General features: G+C 40.1%; 1 protein-coding gene across 1 annotated transcript in view; it reads right to left on the bottom strand.

The window, feature by feature from the left end:
- The window catches only part of LOC126178791 (DDB1- and CUL4-associated factor 1), a 258,124-nt gene that overhangs the window by 101,442 nt on the left and 137,673 nt on the right, over positions 1 to 19,009 (bottom strand). The window contains exons 9-10 of the mRNA XM_049924559.1: positions 15,873 to 16,021; positions 15,444 to 15,611 (exon numbers count right to left, since the gene is read on the bottom strand). Of these exons, the coding sequence (XP_049780516.1) occupies positions 15,444 to 15,611; positions 15,873 to 16,021 (317 nt within the window). The remainder of the gene's footprint in view (positions 1 to 15,443; positions 15,612 to 15,872; positions 16,022 to 19,009) is intronic.

Genomic DNA, 19,009 nt, shown 5'->3' with positions numbered 1-19,009 from the left:
ACCGTTTGTAGAATATTTGAACCAAACCCATGAATATAAGAATAAATTGCACCCAAGACTGTTTTCAATTCAGGTAATAAATATATTGTATTTTCATTTCACTTGTTGCTACTCTAGTTGCTATGGCTACATTTATAAATTGTAATTTTTGTTCTGAAGATCAAGGAGTGAAATTGTGCTGGAATTTATGTAACAGAATTTTTTCCAATTGTGACTGATTTGTTGGCCAATTCTACTGTATCATTTAAACATGCCGCACGTAGTTGCAAATGCCAAGTATATTGATATGGTATTTGTGAACGGGTTTTGTAATGGAAATGTTGTTGCTCCTGCTGCTGCTTGTAGGGAATGGCAGATGATTTCCTAACTGCTTCTGTAAGAAATTCAACGGTTTTTACTCGTGTTTTCACTAAACTGCACGAAACTGCAGTGCCCAACAGTCATAGCTCATCTGAATGTGGAAATGAAAGGTTGTTCATGAAGTAGGAGACATAATTCAATTGGTACAATGTAGTCTGTCAACTAGCACACACCAAATTTCTACAAGATTTAGTGTTCTACAAGCAACAACGTGTTGGACATTAAACATGCACGGCCTCTATCCCTATCATTTACAACAGAATCAATGACTCTCAGAAGAAGATGAAGGTAGACAACTGGAATTTTATCACTGGATAGTTACAAATCACTGAGTAATCCGGTAATATTGTTCACTGATGAAGCTACTTTCACTCATGACAGTATCAATAACACACTTAACTCACATTCGTGAGTTTGCAAATGTGTGGTGATTTATGTCAGCCGGTTGACTGGCCCTGCTGGATTACTGCATTGTCTCACAGTGCCCCGACATCCAGGTTTTCTTGAAAACAAGTTTCCAGCATTACTGGGAGACTTTCCTTTACCTACATGGATGGGTATGTTGTTCTGGGATGACAGGGCCTCTGCACACGAAAGTTGACAGATAACAACTATTCTACATGTAAATAATAGATTTCAGCTATCAGTTGCCCTTTTTACATTTTATTGGCAGATCTAGATTTCAGCTAGAAACTAGCTATTGTCAATGCTAAGAATACATGGGGTACATAGTTAGATGATGTCATAAAAAGTTGCAATTATTGGCTTAACTCATATGGTTTGTATATTAGATACCACTATTATTTTTGATCAATGCTTGTAATGCCTGTTGGTCGGGCTTCATCCACAGTTCATTGAATACTACTGTTTGTGGAAGACGTGCTGTATGGAGAACACATCGGTTGGTTGCATAGCGCCATCTATGTGAACTACGTATAAACCTCAAGGGTAAACCACTTCAAACTCAATTACATAAAATGAAACATAAGTAAAATTCCTTAATTGTCGTCAGACTTATTTCATATTAACCATCAAGTAATAAAATTTCCATGTTCACTCCTTGTGAGTCCATTACTATTATTAAAACATTTAAATTAAGTCAGGTGGTAAATTTATTTTTAATTTTTAAAGAAAAATTGTTAAAATTGACATGGCTTGAATATATTTATTTTTATAATACATCTCCCTTTATTAAAAACATAATGAGTATATTGTTCATCATATTTACTAAATAGCTCATAGATGGTGCCAAACATCAGTCAGATGCATGGTTATTACAATTTGGCTATTCCGATATATATATATATATATATATATATATATATATATATATTTAAAAAGAAAGATGATGAGACTTACCCAACAAAAGCGCTGGCAGGTCGATAGACACACAAATAAACACAAACATACACACAAAACTCTAGCTTTCGCAACCAACGGTTGCCTCGTCAGGAAAGAGGGAAGGAGAAGGAAAGACAAAAGGATTGGGTTTTAAGGGAGAGGGTAAGGAGTCATTCCAATCCCGGCAGCGGAAAGACTTACCTTAGGGGGAAAAAAGGACAGGTTTACACTCGCACACACACACATATCCATCCACACACACACATATCCATCCACACATACACAACTGTGTATGTGTGGATGGATATGTGTGTGTGTGCGAGTGTAAACCTGTCCTTTTTTCCCCCTAAGGTAAGTCTTTCCGCTCCCGGGATTGGAATGACTCCTTACCCTCTCCCTTAAAACCCAATCCTTTTGTCTTTCCTTCTCCTTCCCTCTTTCCTGACGAGGCAACCGTTGGTTGCGAAAGCTAGAGTTTTGTGTGTATGTTTGTGTTTATTTGTGTGTCTATCGACCTGCCAGCGCTTTTGTTGGGTAAGTCTCATCATCTTTCTTTTTAAATATATTTTTCCCACGTGGAATGTTTCCCTATATATATATATATATATATATATATATATATATATATATATATATATATATATATATATATATATATATATAAAGTGGTGGCAGGTCGACAGACACACAAACGAACACAAACATACACACAAAATTCAAGCTTTCGCAACAAACTGTTGCCTCATCAGGAAAGAGGGAAGGAGAGGGAAAGAAGAAAGGATGTGGGTTTTAAGGGAGAGGTTAAGGAGTCATTCCAGTCCCGGGAGCGGAAAGACTTACCTTAGGGGGAAAAAAGGACGGCTATACACTCGCACACACACACACATATATCCATCCACACATATACAGACACAAGCAGACATATTTAAAGACCAAACCTGTGGGGAGCGGCTAAAATGATCAGTAATGTGCGAAAAACGGAAGTGGAAATAAAGTTAAAGTTATTAGAAGTAGCCGAAATGGTTGTTAAATACGTGAAAGCAGCTGTTATTGAACTAGAAACGGTGGATTTTATAGCAGCGGTAGTGTTGAAAGCGGAAAATAAAATTTTTTGGTTATCGTTGGGAAGTTGGTTACGTATTGTTGAGCATATATAGGCGGGATAAAATTGTATAGTAGATTACGGTAAAAGGGGAAGGTGAAAAAAAATGGAAATTACTGGTAAAAACAGAAAGAGAAAATTAATGAAAAAAGAGAAATAAGACGACAGGAAAGATTTCGAAATGCAAAGGCGACAATAACAAACGTAATTGTTGGGTTCAAATTAATGATATGGTTATAATAGAAGGAAACATTCCACAAAGGAAAAATATACCTAAAAACAAAGATGATGTGACTTACCAAATGAAAGTGGTGGCAGGTCGACAGACACACAAACGAACACAAACATACACACAAAATTCAAGCTTTCGCAACAAACTGTTGCCTCATCAGGAAAGAGGGAAGGAGAGGGAAAGACGAAAGGATGTGGGTTTTAAGGGAGAGGGTAAGGAGTCATTCCAGTCCCGGGAGCGGAAAGACTTACCTTAGGGGGAAAAAAGGACGGGTATACACTCGCACACACACACATATCCATCCACACATATACAGACACAAGCAGACATATTTAAAGACAAGAGTTTGGGCAGAGATGTCAGTCCTGGCAGAAGTGCAGAGGCAAAGATGTTGTTGAATGACAGGTGAGGTATGAGTGGCGGCAACTTGAAATTAGCGGAGATTGAGGCCTGGTGGATAACGGGAAGAGAGGATATATTGAAGAGCAAGTTCCCATCTCTGGAGTTCGGATAGGTTGGTGTTAGTAGGAAGTATCCAGATAACCCGGACGGTGTAACACTGCGCCAAGATGTGCTGGTCGTGCACCAAGGCATGTTTAGCCACAGGGTGATCCTCATTACCAACAAACACTTTCTGCCTGTGTCCATTCATGCGAATGGACAGTTTGTTGCTGGTCATTCCCACATAGAATGCATCACAGTGTAGGCAGGTCAGTTGGTAGATCACGAGGGTGCTTTCACACGTGGCTCTGCCTTTGATTGTGTACACCTTCCGGGTTACAGGACTGGAGTAGGTGGTGGTGGGAGGGTGCATGGGACAGGTTTTACACCGGCGGCGGTTACAAGGGTAGGAGCCAGAGGGTAGCGAAGGGGGTTTGGGGATTTCATAGGGATGAACTAAGAGATTACGTAGGTTAGGTGGACGGCGGAAAGACACTCTTGGTGGAGTGGGGAGGATTTCATGAAGGATGGATCTCATTTCAGGGCAGGATTTGAGGAAGTCGTATCCCTGCTGGAGAGCCACATTCAGAATCTGATCCAGTCCCGGAAAGTATCCTGTCACAAGTGGGGCACTTTTGTGGTTCTTCTGTGGGAGGTTCTGGGTTTGAGAGGATGAGGAAGTGGCTCTGGTTATTTGCCTCTGTACCAGGTCGGGAGGGTAGTTGCGGGATGCGAAAGCTGTTGTCAGGTTGTTGGTGTAATGCTTCAGGGATTCCGGACTGGAGCAGATTCGTTTGCCACGAAGACCTAGGCTGTAGGGAAGGGACCGTTTGATGTGGAATGGGTGGCAGCTGTCGTAATGGAGGTACTGTTGCTTGTTGGTGGGTTTGATGTGGACGGACGTGTGAAGCTGGCCATTGGACAGGTGAAGGTCAACATCAAGGAAAGTGGCATGGGATTTGGAGTAGGACCAGGTGAATCTGATGGAACCAAAGGAGTTGAGGTTGGAGAGGAAATTCTGGAGTTCTTCTTCACTGTGAGTCCAGATCATGAAGATGTCATCAATAAATCTGTACCAAACTTTGGGTTGGCAGGCCTGGGTAACCAAGAAGGCTTCCTCTAAGCGACCCATGAATAGGTTGGCGTATGAGGGGGCCATCCTGGTACCCATGGCTGTTCCCTTTAATTGTTGGTATGTCTGGTTTTCAAAAGTGAAGAAGTTGTGGGTCAGGATGAAGCTGGCTAAGGTAATGAGGAAAGAGGTTTTAGGTAGGGTGGCAGGTGATCGGCGTGAAAGGAAGTGCTCCATCGCAGCGAGGCCCTGGACGTGCGGGATATTTGTGTATAAGGAAGTGGCATCAATGGTTACAAGGATGGTTTCTGGGGGTAACGGATTGGGTAAGGATTCCAGGCGTTCGAGAAAGTGGTTGGTGTCTTTGATGAAGGATGGGAGACTGCATGTAATGGGTTGAAGGTGTTGATCTACGTAGGCAGAGATACGTTCTGTGGGGGCTTGGTAACCAGCTACAATGGGGCGGCCGGGATGATTGGGTTTGTGAATTTTAGGAAGAAGGTAGAAGGTAGGGGTGCGGGGTGTCGGTGGGGTCAGGAGGTTGATGGAGTCAGGTGAAAGGTTTTGTAGGGGGCCTAAGGTTCTGAGGATTCCTTGAAGCTCTGCCTGGACATCAGGAATGGGATTACCTTGGCAAACTTTGTATGTGGTGTTGTCTGAAAGCTGACGCAGTCCCTCAGCCACATACTCCCGACGATCAAGTACCACGGTCGTGGAACCCTTGTCCGCCGGAAGAATGACGATGGACCGGTCAGCCTTCAGATCACGGATAGCCTGGGCTTCAGCAGTGGTGATGTTGGGAGTAGGATTAAGGTTTTTTTAAGAAGGATTGAGAGGCAAGGCTGGAAGTCAGAAATTCCTGGAAGGTTTGGAGAGGGTGATTTTGAGGAAGAGGAGGTGGGTCCCGCTGTGACGGAGGACGGAACTGTTCCAGGCAGGGTTCAATTTGGATAGTGTCTTGGCGAGTTGGATCATTAGGGGTAGGATTAGGATCATTTTTCTTCGTGGCAAAGTGATACTTCCAGCAGAGAGTACGAGTGTAGGACAGTAAATCTTTGACGAGGGCTGTTTGGTTGAATCTGGGAGTGGGGCTGAAGGTGAGGCCTTTGGATAGGACAGAGGTTTCGGATTGGGAGAGAGGTTTGGAGGAAAGGTTAACTACTGAATTAGGGTGTTGTGGTGCCAGATTGTGTTGATCGGAATTTTGAGGTTTTGGAGGGAGTGGAGCTGGAAGTGGGAGATTGAGTAGATGGGAGAGACTGGGTTTGTGTGCAATGAGAGGTGGTTGAAGTTTGCTGGAAAGGTTGTGAAGGGTGAGTGAGTTGCCTTTCCGGAGGTGGGAAACCAGGAGATTGGATAGTTTTTTGAGGTGAAGGGTGGCATGCTGTTCTAATTGGCGGTTGGCCTGTAGGAGGATGCTCTGAATAGCCGGTGTGGATGTGGAAGAGGAAAGATTGAGGACATTTATTAAGGATAGGAGTTGACGGGTGTGTTCATTGGCTGAGTTGATGTGTAGGTGAAGGATTAGGTGGGTGAGGGCAATGGATTGTTCAGTTTGGAACTGGTATAGGGACTGATGGAAAGAAGGGTTGCAGCCAGAGATGGGAACTTTAAGTGTGAGGCCTTTGGGGGTTATGCCAAATGTCAGACAAGCCTGAGAAAATAAAATATGTGAGCGTAATCTGGCTAGGGTGAAGGCATGTTTGCGGAGGGAATGTAAATAAAACTTAATGGGGTCGTTGTGGGGGTGTTGTGAGGGTGACATGGTATTAGAAGGTGGAAAGTTTAACATGAGGTTGAAATGAAAAAGAAAGATAGAAATATATGGGGAGAGATAAAGGTGAACTAGAAAGCAATTGGAGATCTGGTATGAAAAAAGGTGAAGAAGTGTTGGTTAAGTTGATCCAGTGGTGAACTTGGGTTGGTAGACAGTGATGTGCAAAAAGGTTAGGTGGTTGTGTTGCCGCTAAATCACGTTAAAGGACGGAGAAATTCGGGAAAATTTCGAAAAAACGTATTAAAGGAGGGGTGTTGTGGTGAAAGATTACGAAAATGGGGCTAACAATTGTAGAAATAATGACGTTAAAACCTGTGGGGAGCGAAGGAAACATTCCACGAAGGAAAAATATGCCTAAAAACAAAGATGACCACTTTCTCGAACGCCTCGAATCCTTACCCAGTCTGTTACCCCCGGAAACCATCCTTGTAACCATTGATGCCACTTCCTTATACACAAATATTCCGCACGTCCAGGGCCTCGCTGCGATGGAGCACTTCCTTTCACACCGATCACCTGCCACCCTACCTAAAACCTCTTTCCTCATTACCTTAGACAGCTTCATCCTGACCCACAACTTCTTCACTTTTGAAGGCCAGACCTACTAACAATTAAAGGGAACAGCCATGGGTACCAGGATGGCCCCCTCGTACGCCAACCTATTCATGGGTCGCTTAGAGGAAGCCTTCTTGGTTACCCAGGCCTGCCAACCCAAAGTTTGGTACAGATTTATTGACGACATCTTCATGATCTGAACTCACAGTGAAGAAGAACTCCAGAATTTCCTCTCCAACCTCAACTCCTTTGGTTCCATCAGATTCACCTGGTCCTACTCTAAATCCCATGCCACTTTCCTTGACGTTGACCTCCATCTGTCCAATGGCCAGCTTCACACGTCCGTCCACATCATACCCACCAACATGCAACACTACCTCCATTATGACAGCTGCCACCCATTCCACATCAAACGGTCCCTTCCCTACAGCCTAGGTCTTCGTGGCAAACGAATCTGCTCCAGTCCGGAATCCCTGAACCATTACACCAACAACCCGAAAACAGCTTTCGCATCCCGCAACTACCCTCCCGACCTGGTACAGAAGCAAATAACCAGAGCCACTTCCTCTTCCCTTCAAACCCAGAACCTCCCACAGAAGAATCCCAAAAGTGCCCCACTTGTGACAGGATACTTTCCGGGACTGGATCAGACTCTGAATGTGGCTCTCCAGCAGGGACTTTCTCAAATCCTGCCCTGAAATGAGATCTATCCTTCATGAAATCCTCCCCAATCCACCAAGAGTGTCTTTCCGCCGTCCACCTGACCTTCGTAACCTCTTAGTTCATCCCTATGAAATCCCCAAACCACCTTCCCTACCCTCTGGCTCCTACCCTTGTAACCGCCCCCGGTGTAAAACCTGTCCCATGCACCCTCCCACCACCACCTACTCCAGTCCTGTAAGCCGGAAGGTGTACACGATCAAAGGCAGAGCCACGTGTGAAAGCACCCACGTGATTTACCAACTGACCTGCCTACACTGTGAAGCTTTCTATGTGGGAATGACCAGCAACAAACTGTCCATTCACATGAATGGACACAGGCAGACAGTGTTTGTTGGTAATGAGGATCACCCTGTGGCTAAACATGCCTTGGTGCACGGCCAGCACATCTTGGCACAGTGTTACACCGTCCGGTTTATCTGGATACTTCCCACTAACACCAATCTATCCGAACTCCGGACATGGGAACTTGCCCTTCAATATATCGTCTCTTCCCGTTACCCACCAGGCCTCAACCTCTGCTAATTTCAAGTTGCCGCCACTCATCCTCACCTGTCATTCAACAACACCTTTGCCTCTTTACTTCCGCCTCGACTGACATCTCTGCCCAAACTCTTTGCCTTTACAAATGTCTGCTTGTGTGTGTGTGTGTGTGTGTGTGTGTGTGTGTGTGTGTGTGTGTGTGTGTGTGCGCGCACGCGCGAGAGTGTATACCTGTCCTTTTTTCCCCCCTCTGCCTTAAAACCCACATCCTTTCATCTTTCCCTCTCCTTCCCTCTTTCCTGACGAAGCAATCGGGGGTTGCGAAAGCTAGAAATTTTGTTTGTGTGTTTGTGTGTTTCTTATTGTGCCTATCACCAGCGCTTTCCCGTTTTCCTTGTAAATTCAAAAAAACCAATATATATATAATTGCTGTTAATAATACTGTTTATGCATCTGACCTAACATATCATTGAAGAAGTTCTGTTGGTTCAGAACTACAACCATCGTACTCATATGGAATAATGCAAATGGTTGCTACATATTGGCAAGACCGCAGGTGTTACCTCATTCCCCAGGGGTAAAAATCCACACCGTCTCCCAGCAACAAATCCCCAAACAACTCCCATAACCGTGCATTTTCCACAACCACCTGATCTACAAACTATTTAGGATATATGATGAACAATATACTTATGTTTTTTATAAAGGGAGATATACAAATAAATATATTTAAGCCATATCAACTAATAGGTATATACAGGAAGTGTCTTCTAGTGTTTTATAAATATATATAAAAAAAAAATTTAATTTAAAAAAAATTTTACTCACCTAACGTAATTTAAATGTTTTAACAATAATGATGGACTCACAAGGAGTGAACATGGAAATTTTATTACTTGATGGTTAATATGAAATAAGTCTGACGACAATTAAGGAATTTTACTTATGTTTCATTTTATGTAATTGAGTTTGAAGTGGTTTACCCTTGAGGTTTATACGTAGTTCACATAGATGGCGCTATGCAACCAACCGATGTGTTCTCCATACAGCACGTCTTCCACAAACAGTAGTATTCAATGAACTGTGGATGAAGCCCGACCAACAGGCATTACATGCATTGATCAAAATAATAGTGGTATGTAATATACAAACCATATGAGTTAAGCCAACAATTGCAACTTTTTATGACATCATCTAACTATGTACCTCTTTTATTCTTAGCATTGAGAATGGCTAGTTTCTAGCTGAAATCTAGATCTGCCAATAAAATGTAAAAAGGACAACTGATAGCTGAAATATATTGTTTAGAAGTCAATGTAACAGTTGCAGCTGAAATATATTGTTTAGAAGTCAATATAACAGTTGCTGAGTGCAACAGCCTCCTGAATGGAAGGTAACCTGATTAACTATTCTACATCTAATACTCCCGAGAAGATGGATTGACAGAAATGGTAAAGTTTCTTGATTACAAATTTCTCCTTTAGATTTTTGCTCATGGGAATTGTTGAAAGGCAGAAAAAGTAAACACAACAAACAAACATATTGTTCAGATGATCAGTAGTGCTACACACAGGGTATTGAAGTTGGAGATGAAATTTATGAAAATCAATTTTGAACTTCATCATTTGCCTTGCTTAACACAAGCACTTGTTTGGCTTCCATTCAAATAATTGTATCTCTGCAACCATTGAAAATTATTTATGAAATGGAATATTTTTTTCCTCTCCCCATGAACCTTGGACTGGTCGTTGATGGGGAGGATTGCGTGCCTAAGAGATACAGACAGCCGTACCGTAGGTGCAACCACAATGGAGGGGTGTCTCTTGAGAGGCCAGACAAACGTGTGATTCCTGAAGAGGGGCTGCAGCCTTTTCAGTAGTTGGAGGAGCAACAGTCGGGATGATTGACTGATCTGGCCTTGTAACATAACCAAAATGGCCTTGCTGTGCTGGAACCGCGAACGGCTGAAAGCATGGGGAAACTACAGCCATAATTTTTCCTGAGGGCATGCAGCTTTACTGTATGGTTACATGATGATGGCATCATCTTGGGTAAAATATTCCAGAGAATCTCTGGATGGGGACTACTCAGGAGGACGTCGTTATCAGGAGATTGAAAACTGGCGTTCTACGGTTTGGAGCATGGAATGTTAGATCCCTTACTTGATGTCTCATTTGGCTTTGCTCCATTTTCTTCCTATTGACATTTGATGTGACTACTGAACGAATTATAAGTGGTACATAAGACAGATGGTTTGTGCTCCACAGGTGGTGGCAGAGTTGAGGGAATATTTCAGGCCACTGCGAAGAGGGGAGACGTAAGAGAGAGGAAATGCAAATGTAATCCACTATCAGCACTGCCAACACAGCTTGCAACATTTAGCTTCAACACACAATTATGATACAGCCACTGCTACATTGCAACAGCCAATACGTGATGAAGGAGACCAACCACCACCTTTCTTGTGCCACTTATAATTATGTCTCATGTTTTTGCATGTGTTTCCAACGAACTGTAGTTAGCAAAAATATCAAACATCAAACTTTTAAATTCAAATACCGAGTCTCTGAGCTCTTACTGGCTAGTGACTCGTTAAGTCACCCAACAGCCAGTGCACCTACCACACCAGTAACCAACATAAAATGAGGTCGCTTGCTGGATGTTTGAAGAGGGGGAGTGGCCCTTCAATGACAGGAATGCAGGTAGATGAGAAAGCATTTTGTGAAGTGCTGAAAATATACTTTTCATGCAGGTGATGTGCTATGGCACAAATGTTACACAGAAATAGAACAATGGTTTCGCGATAGCACATTTGAAAGACTTTCTTGTTCAAATCTGACATGATAAAGTTGCAAGAACTATATAAACTACTCACATATACGCTTTGCACCACACACTGTAGAAAGTAAAGATTGGCAGCAGTGATAGAGGGGAATTAAGCAAAACTGTAGAGCCTGAGCATTCTTTCGAATTTACATTTACACATTATACAGAAATTCACGGAGCCAACTTCCAATAAACTTGTAACATCAATTGGGGAAGTTAACTCATTTTTTTCACATCTCTGTTTCCTCAGCGAGCCTAAAATAACATTTTGGCGGTGGCAAGCATCTAAACTGTAGCTCGTAAGAAAGCCGTTAAATAATAACAGCAATGGTAACAAATTTTGTCATTATGATGGTGGTGGTGGTTAGTGTTTAACATCCCGTCGACAACAAGGTCATTAGAGACGGAGCGCAAGCTCGGGTTACGGAAGGATTGGGAAGGAAATCGGCCGTGCCCTTTCAAAGGAACCATCCCGGCATTTGCCTGAAACGATTTAGGGAAACCATGGAAAACCTAAATCAGGATGGCTGGAGACGGGATTGAACTGTCGTCCTCCCGAATGCGAGTCCAGTGTGCCAATCACTGCGCCACCTCGCTCGGTTTTTGTCATTAAGCAGATGTATGTATTTATGCTTATGGTTTAAACCACTTGGTTGCTAAGATATTTTTGTTTTAGTACACCATGTCCATCAATGTTTGCTTTTTTCTGTGTGGGCAAAAGGAAAGATCTCTCAACAGTGCATGTTTTGACATATAATTTGTGGTTGTAGCATGTCGGAAAATAGCTCGACTACATTGTACCCAGATATCAATTTCAATTTTTTGACAAGTTTTTACTTACTGTTACACACTGATGACATTCATTATTACAAATTATTGTATAAACATGATACTGAACATTTAATTTCATTCACTCAATCAGATTTTATACAATGTATTGGAGAGGATTGCATTTTTTAATCATGTGTGTCAATTACATGTTTTTTGCTCATATTTTGGGGTTTTTTATGTTTTCCTTGATTCTGCATTTTCTTCAGTTTTGGGTTTTTTAAGTTCAGACCACACGGAAACGTATAATAGGGATTTCACTGTACGTCTCTTCTCTTCCGATAACATTACCTTCAAGTTTATTTCCCTTGTACAATACTTCTACCTTTCAATCTTGCCCCCTTTACTTGGCACCAGCTCACCATCTACAGTTCTTTCTGTTTTCTCCAAAGATTTCTTTAAATTTCCAACAGCTAGCATCTATCTTTCCCCTAATCATGCATGTTCTACAGTTTTGTATTTGTCGTGTTAATGTACTGTCTTAACCATTTCACACTTTCTGCCAGTATCCAGTTTTTAGACTTACGCATTCCCTTTTGCCTGCTTCATGTGCTGCATTTTTCTATATTCTCTTTTCATTAGTGAAATTCAATGCCTTGTGTGTTATCAAAAGGTTTCTACCAAGACTTCTTGTTTTACCTATCTGATCCTCTGCTGCTTTCACTATTTCATCTCTCAAAGCTACCCATTTGTCTTTCATTGTTTTCCTTATTGTTGCCTAATACTTCATTTCAAAAACCATCAAACCCATCTGATTCTTTCAATTTAGCGAGGTCTCATTTCGTCAATTTCCTACCTTTCTGCATTTTTTTCAGTTTTAATACACAGTTCATAACCAATAAATTATGGTTCGAGTCCAAATCCACCCTGGAAAAGTTTTGCAGCTTGAAATTTATCTTATGATTATATAATCCATCTGATTTTTTCTTCCCTTCCTTTTCTGCCAATTAAATGTCAGCTCCCATCACAATTACATTTTCATCTCCTTTAACTATTTTGATAATTTCGTTTATAGCATCATACACTGTTTCAACTTCTTTTTCATCTGTGAAGTTAGGAGGCACTTAACAATCTACTACTGTGGTGAGTGCTGGCTACCTGTCTATCTTGGCTAAAATATCTATGGCACACAAAATTCACAGGATACAAGTCACTGATATTATTCAGTAACATTGCAGCTATCACACCTACATACTACAACAGCCATAATCACACTTTTGTACATTAGTAATCACTCATTGTTGCACTGACAAATAATGCAAGACAGACTACGTAAACATTCAGGTGGCTAGAAATCCCTAATTTCTGCCAGATCTTTGAGAATGAACTAATGAAAATAATTCTTATTCTTGTACTTCGCCAAAGTTATGACTATGACCGATGGATAATCAAAAATTAAAGTAGAACTTAAGTACAAATGTTATTTCATTAATGAAACTAAAGGCTGGTAGCTTGTGAAACGTTTCAAACTTTTTTAGTTGCTGGATTGAAAAAGTGGTTATTTTGGTGCCAGAGAACTATAAACAAGCTAACAGCGAGAAAGTAGAGACCAAGCAAGTTATCCAAAACTTACAATCCCTGATACAACAACAAGTAATTTACATTTAAGACTACATATATACTTTATAGTTTAGTTGGATAAATATCTACTCACCAAGCAGCGGCAGAACACACACATAAAAGATGGTAGTAATTAGGCAAGCTTGTGGAGCGAATACATTTTATGGGATATTTATAGGATACATATATACTAGTGCACGTTGTTAATACAGCACATGGTATATTCTGTCAGGTGTCCCACACCACACTGCCTATTTTTTTGAGGGAAAAATCAATACCAATGGGGCTTTGAATTTAAAATAATAATACTTTTTAGAATTATGTACATATGATTATGCAGTATTTTAAAGCACTGGAAACAATACATCATCATTGCATTTTTAAATGTCTGAAGAACATGTTCAACACAATAACAGTTTTATTAAAATGCATTTTACATGATAAAGTGGTTTAAAATCTACAAGCTTCCGACTGAGCATTCCACAGCCACTGTAAAGTGGTGGCTGTTGTGTGGCTGCTGCTGCTCATCCCCTATCTAGTGCACCACAGCCTGCATCACTGATGCCCAGTCCAGAACCACAAAAGGCAGTTGTTCCCAGCCTGGGAGCTATTACCCTCTGAGGGGTACAAAATGTGTTCCACTATGTTTTGGTCATGAAACTGAATTCTTAAAAGGTCATTACTATTATAAATATTTTATAAAGCTGTAATACTGATTACATAAAGTACCAATAATCACAATTTTTTCAAATACTAACATAACGTTTGACACTGTGTGGTGGAGGTTACAACATGTGAAATCATCCTCACCTAGACCATCCACTACACACATACTTTGTACTTTATACAAGCCATCCATGATGGCAGAACTGAGACATTATATAACCTATGTTTAAATATCTCATACAAATGTCTCCTTCAAGTTGTAGGTAGTTCCTAAAACAATAGTTACTACATAGTGGCTACAATCCTACTGCAGACATTCAGTGTATTATTGTTACAATAATGGAAATTACTGGATGGAGCATTATTAAGATAAGGGAAAGGCAACCACCCACCTACAGCAGATCGATGCATGCAGTACAGTAACACATAATGGAAGACAGAATTCACACAAATTTACGATAATGCACACTCCTGTGGCCACAGCAAGACTAATTATTGATACTTGATTATTGAAAGCATTAATTAGCCTTGCAGTGGCCATAGGAGTGGGCATTTGGGTGTCTGTGTAATTATGTGTGCGAATGGGTGTACCACTGCTAAAATGAAGATCTAGTGCTCGGTAGCTAGTGTGAGTGCTGTTTTCTGTTATGTGTTATTCTGCTCCACACATCAATCCATTACAGGCAAGTCATTGACTTTCCCTTTTTTTATGTAGTGCAGTATTATTATTACTATTAGTGGCGGTTGTCAGACACAAAGCAACGGCAGCCTGAAGTCTTCCAATAATTGTTTATTTTTCGTCATTTTAAAAATGATAGTCCAGTAAGGTACTAATGATGATGACACAGTAGGGAGTGAACATCAGCCAATTTCTGACTGCATTTTGGGGCATTAGCCTCAGAAAGGTTGGGAACCATTGGTATAAGGTAATGTTATGGCTGCAAGAGCGTCATGCCAATTTCAAACTTCTAATGGCCAGGTTCCAATCTGTCTGTATCTACAGGGCTAACTTACTCTACACCTTACTCAATTCAGTATCACATGCGCACACAAGTGCTCGTCTTCCGCTTATATATGCTTTCAAAAAGTTTCTGGATACTTAAGCATTTTGTACTTTACAACAATTAAAATAATGTATTACTGAAGTACTGAAAAGTGATAACGTCAGAGTAACAAGCTGAGGCAATGCTTTTGAACCAGAGTTACATCCTTATTTCATTTGAAGGAATGTCATTGGTATATCAGTACCTCCATATCATAAAGAGAGAAAATTATGGTAATACTGAAATGCTGATTAAGCGACAACCAACTACTATGAATTTCATGCAGATTATTGGGAGACAATTTAATCTTCATTAATAATTACAGAGAGTAAAAGTTAAAAATCTTTTAGCTATTTTTACTAATTTTAAAAATTACAAATCTATGTAAAGCATTAACTGCATAAATACATTGCACAAATGATGATATAAGTACTTACCTGCAAGCCTCTCATGTTAATGAATTCAATAGAAAACTTTTTATGGCACAGCAAAGCTGCAAGGTATTTTAGTGCTTCAAAAGCCAATCTCGAATCCTTAGTCTCTCTCACATTTGTGTACTTGAGTACTAACTCCAGGGCATTGTGTTCAAAAACATGACCAAGGAACTGTAAAGTAAAAGAAAATAGAAAGTAGCACAAATAGTCTAAGACCAGTGGTGGATGCAGAAAGTGTGAGCTAAACTGTTGCGTTACGCAATACGTTGTGTTAATGCAAGAATAACTAGTTGTTTGATGCAACCATGAAGGTCAATTAGAATAACATATCTGTTCCTTCTTAGCTGAGAGATTGCTATCTGCAATCCACATGTGATTCAGAGTTGAAACCAGCATATAAAAGGAGAGAAAAAACATTTTTAATTGACTCACCTCTTGATATTCACCCATAGGGGTTAGATATCGCAGGATTAAAATTTGTCTTGTGGATAATGTTGGTGGGTACATCTGCATATTACCAATGACATAGCTTTCCATTTCAGCCCATGATGAATTACTGTGTTCACTGGCTGATGTATTGGCTAAAACAATGAATATTATAAGAAAACTTATATGCAAATATTAAAACCACAACAGCATTTATTTTGTTGTTACAGTTTTTTTCATGTTCATATAGCGAATTTATAAATTACGTAAGAAAAGTAAAGCTGTCCTCAAACCCAAAGGTTTGTTTGGACACCACAGTGCTTTACTGATCATGGTCCTATTGGAGGTGGTATGCCCTTGACTTCCTCTGATAAATTAAGTATTACTTATGAATATTGTCACACTGAAAACATAATAAAGTCCTAACCCAAAGGTAGGGTTGTCAATGAAGTGCAACACGTAGAACTGAAAATACATTTCTTACTGACACCAATGTACAACCAGAACAGAAATGATCTCCTGAATGGAGAATGCCGCTATTTAAATGAAAATCAAATATTCTAGAATGCTAGAATTTTTATATGAACACTAAATGTTTCAGAATATAAGAACAGTACTAACACAAGATATTTCGAGAACATTACATAAACGATGAATACAAATAATTGCCAATGGTAGGGTTTAAACTGGCAACCCATGGCACGCTAACTAGTCAAGCTAACCACTATGCCACACAGTGCGCACCATAGCTCACAACAATATGAATGCTTAGAAAACTCACAATTATACATGTGAGCCACTGGTTTTAGACAAAAATTTATAAAAACTTGAGTAACCATTCTATTTCTCTTTCATTCACAACAAATGCTGCTTGGCAGTCAAAATGCAGAGAACAAACTGCATAGTAAAACACAAGGTATACTCTATTACGGGTATAAATCTGAGCGAACCACCTTCACAATAATTCTCTATGATTCCAATCTCATACAGCTTGCTGAAAAAACACCTATATCTTTCTGTGCGAGCTCTCATTTCCCTTATTTTATTACGATGATCATTTCTCCCTATGCAGGTCAGCATCAACAAAATATTTTTGCATTCGAAGGAGACAGTCGGTGATTGAAGTTTCATGAGAAGATTCCACCGCAACATAAAATGCCTTTGTTTTAATGACGTCCACCCCAAATCCTGTATCATTTCATTTCAGTGGCACTCTCCCCCTTATTTCGCAATAATACAAAACGTGCTGATCTTCTATGAACTTTCTCGATGTACTCTGTTAATCCTATCTGTTAAGGATCCTACACCACACAGCAGTATTCTAAAAGAGGACAGATAAGCATAATGTAGGCGGTCTCTTTATTAGATCTATTAGATTTTCTAAACGTCCTGCCAATAAAATGCAGTCTTTGATTGACCTTCCCCAAAACATTTCCTATGTGTTTCTTCCAATTGAAGTTGTTTTTAATTGTAATTCATAGGTATTTAGTTGAATTTACAGGCTTTAGATTTGGCTGATTTATCGTGTAATCGAAGTTTAACGGATTCCTTTTAGCACTCATGTGGATGACCTCACACTTTTCGTTATTTAGGCACAACTGCCAATTTTTGCACCATACAGATATCCTTTCTAAATCATTTTGCAATTTCTTTTGTTCGTCTGATGACTTTAGTAAACAATAAATGACAGCACATCTGCAAACAACCTACGACGGCTGCTCGGATTGTCTCCTAAATCGTTTATAGAGATAAGGAACAGCAAAGGACCTAGAGCATTACCTTGGGAAATGCCAGAAACAACTTCTGTTTCACTCAATGACTTTCTGTCAGTTACTATGAACTGTGACCTCTATGACAGGATATCATGAATCCAGTCACATAACTGAGGTGATATTTCATAAGCACGCCATTTCACGACAAGTCGCTTGTGTACTACTGTGCCAAATGCCTTCTGGAAATCTAGAAATATGTAATCAATTTGAAACCCCTTGACAATAGCACTCAATACTTCATGTAAGTAAACAGCTAGTTGTGTTTCACAAGAACTATGTTTTCTAAATCTGTGTTGACTGTGGATCAATAAACTGTCCTCTTCGAGATAATGCATAGTGTTTAAATACAATTTATGTTCCAAAATCCTGTTGCATATTGACGTTAATGATATGGGCCTGTAATTTAGTGGATTACTCCTACTCCCTTCTTGAATGTTAATGTGACCTGTGCAACTTTCCAGTCTTTGGGTACAGATCTTTCATCAAGTGAATGGTTGTATATGATTGTTAAGTATGGAGCTATTGCTTCAGCATACTCTGAAAGGAACCTACTTGGTATACAGTCTGGACTGGAAGACTTGCTTTTATTAAATGATTTAAGTTGCTTCACTACTCCAAGGATATCTACTTCTACACTACTCATGTTGGCAGCTGTTCTTGATTCGAATTGTGGGATATTTACTTCGTCTTCTTTTGTGAAGGCATTTCGGAAAGAAGTGTTTAGTAACTCGGCTTTGTCAGCACTGTCTTTAACAGTATCTCCATTGCTATCACTCAGAGAAGGCATTGATTGTGTCTTGTCACTAGCGTACTTCACATAGGACCAGAATCTCCTTGGATTTTCTGCCAGGTTTTGAGACAAAGTTTCGTTGTGGAAACTATTATAAGCATCTCACATTGAAGTCCACGCTAAATTTCAAGCCTCTGTAAAAGATCACCAATCTTGGAGATTTTGTGTCTGTTTAAATTTGGCATGTTTTTTTCCGTTGTTTCTGCAACAGTGTTCTGACCCGTTTTGTATGCCAAGGAGGATCAGCTCCATTGTTTGTGAATTCATTTGGTATAAATATCTCAATTGTTGCCAACACTGTTTCTTTGAATTCAAGCCCCATCTGGTCTACACTTACACTGTTAATCTGGAAGGAGTGGAGACAGCCATTTACTATTAGTGTGGGTTTAAGAGCTGACTGCTCAAAATAATTTTCAGACATTGCATTTCGCACAATTTTGGATGATGTTTTATGCACACCTCTGGATTTAAACACATATTTTTTCCAAGATATCAAGAGTAAATTAAAGTCATCAACAACTGTAATCATATGAGTTAGGTACAGTTTGAAATTAAACTCTAGTTTTCTTTGAATCTTTCTG

This window comes from Schistocerca cancellata, chromosome 1 (assembly GCF_023864275.1).
Source record: "Schistocerca cancellata isolate TAMUIC-IGC-003103 chromosome 1, iqSchCanc2.1, whole genome shotgun sequence".
Taxonomy (NCBI): Eukaryota; Metazoa; Arthropoda; class Insecta; order Orthoptera; family Acrididae; genus Schistocerca; species Schistocerca cancellata.
Note: the sequence above shows the minus strand (reverse complement) of the source record. Positions and strands in the feature narration are given on the sequence as shown.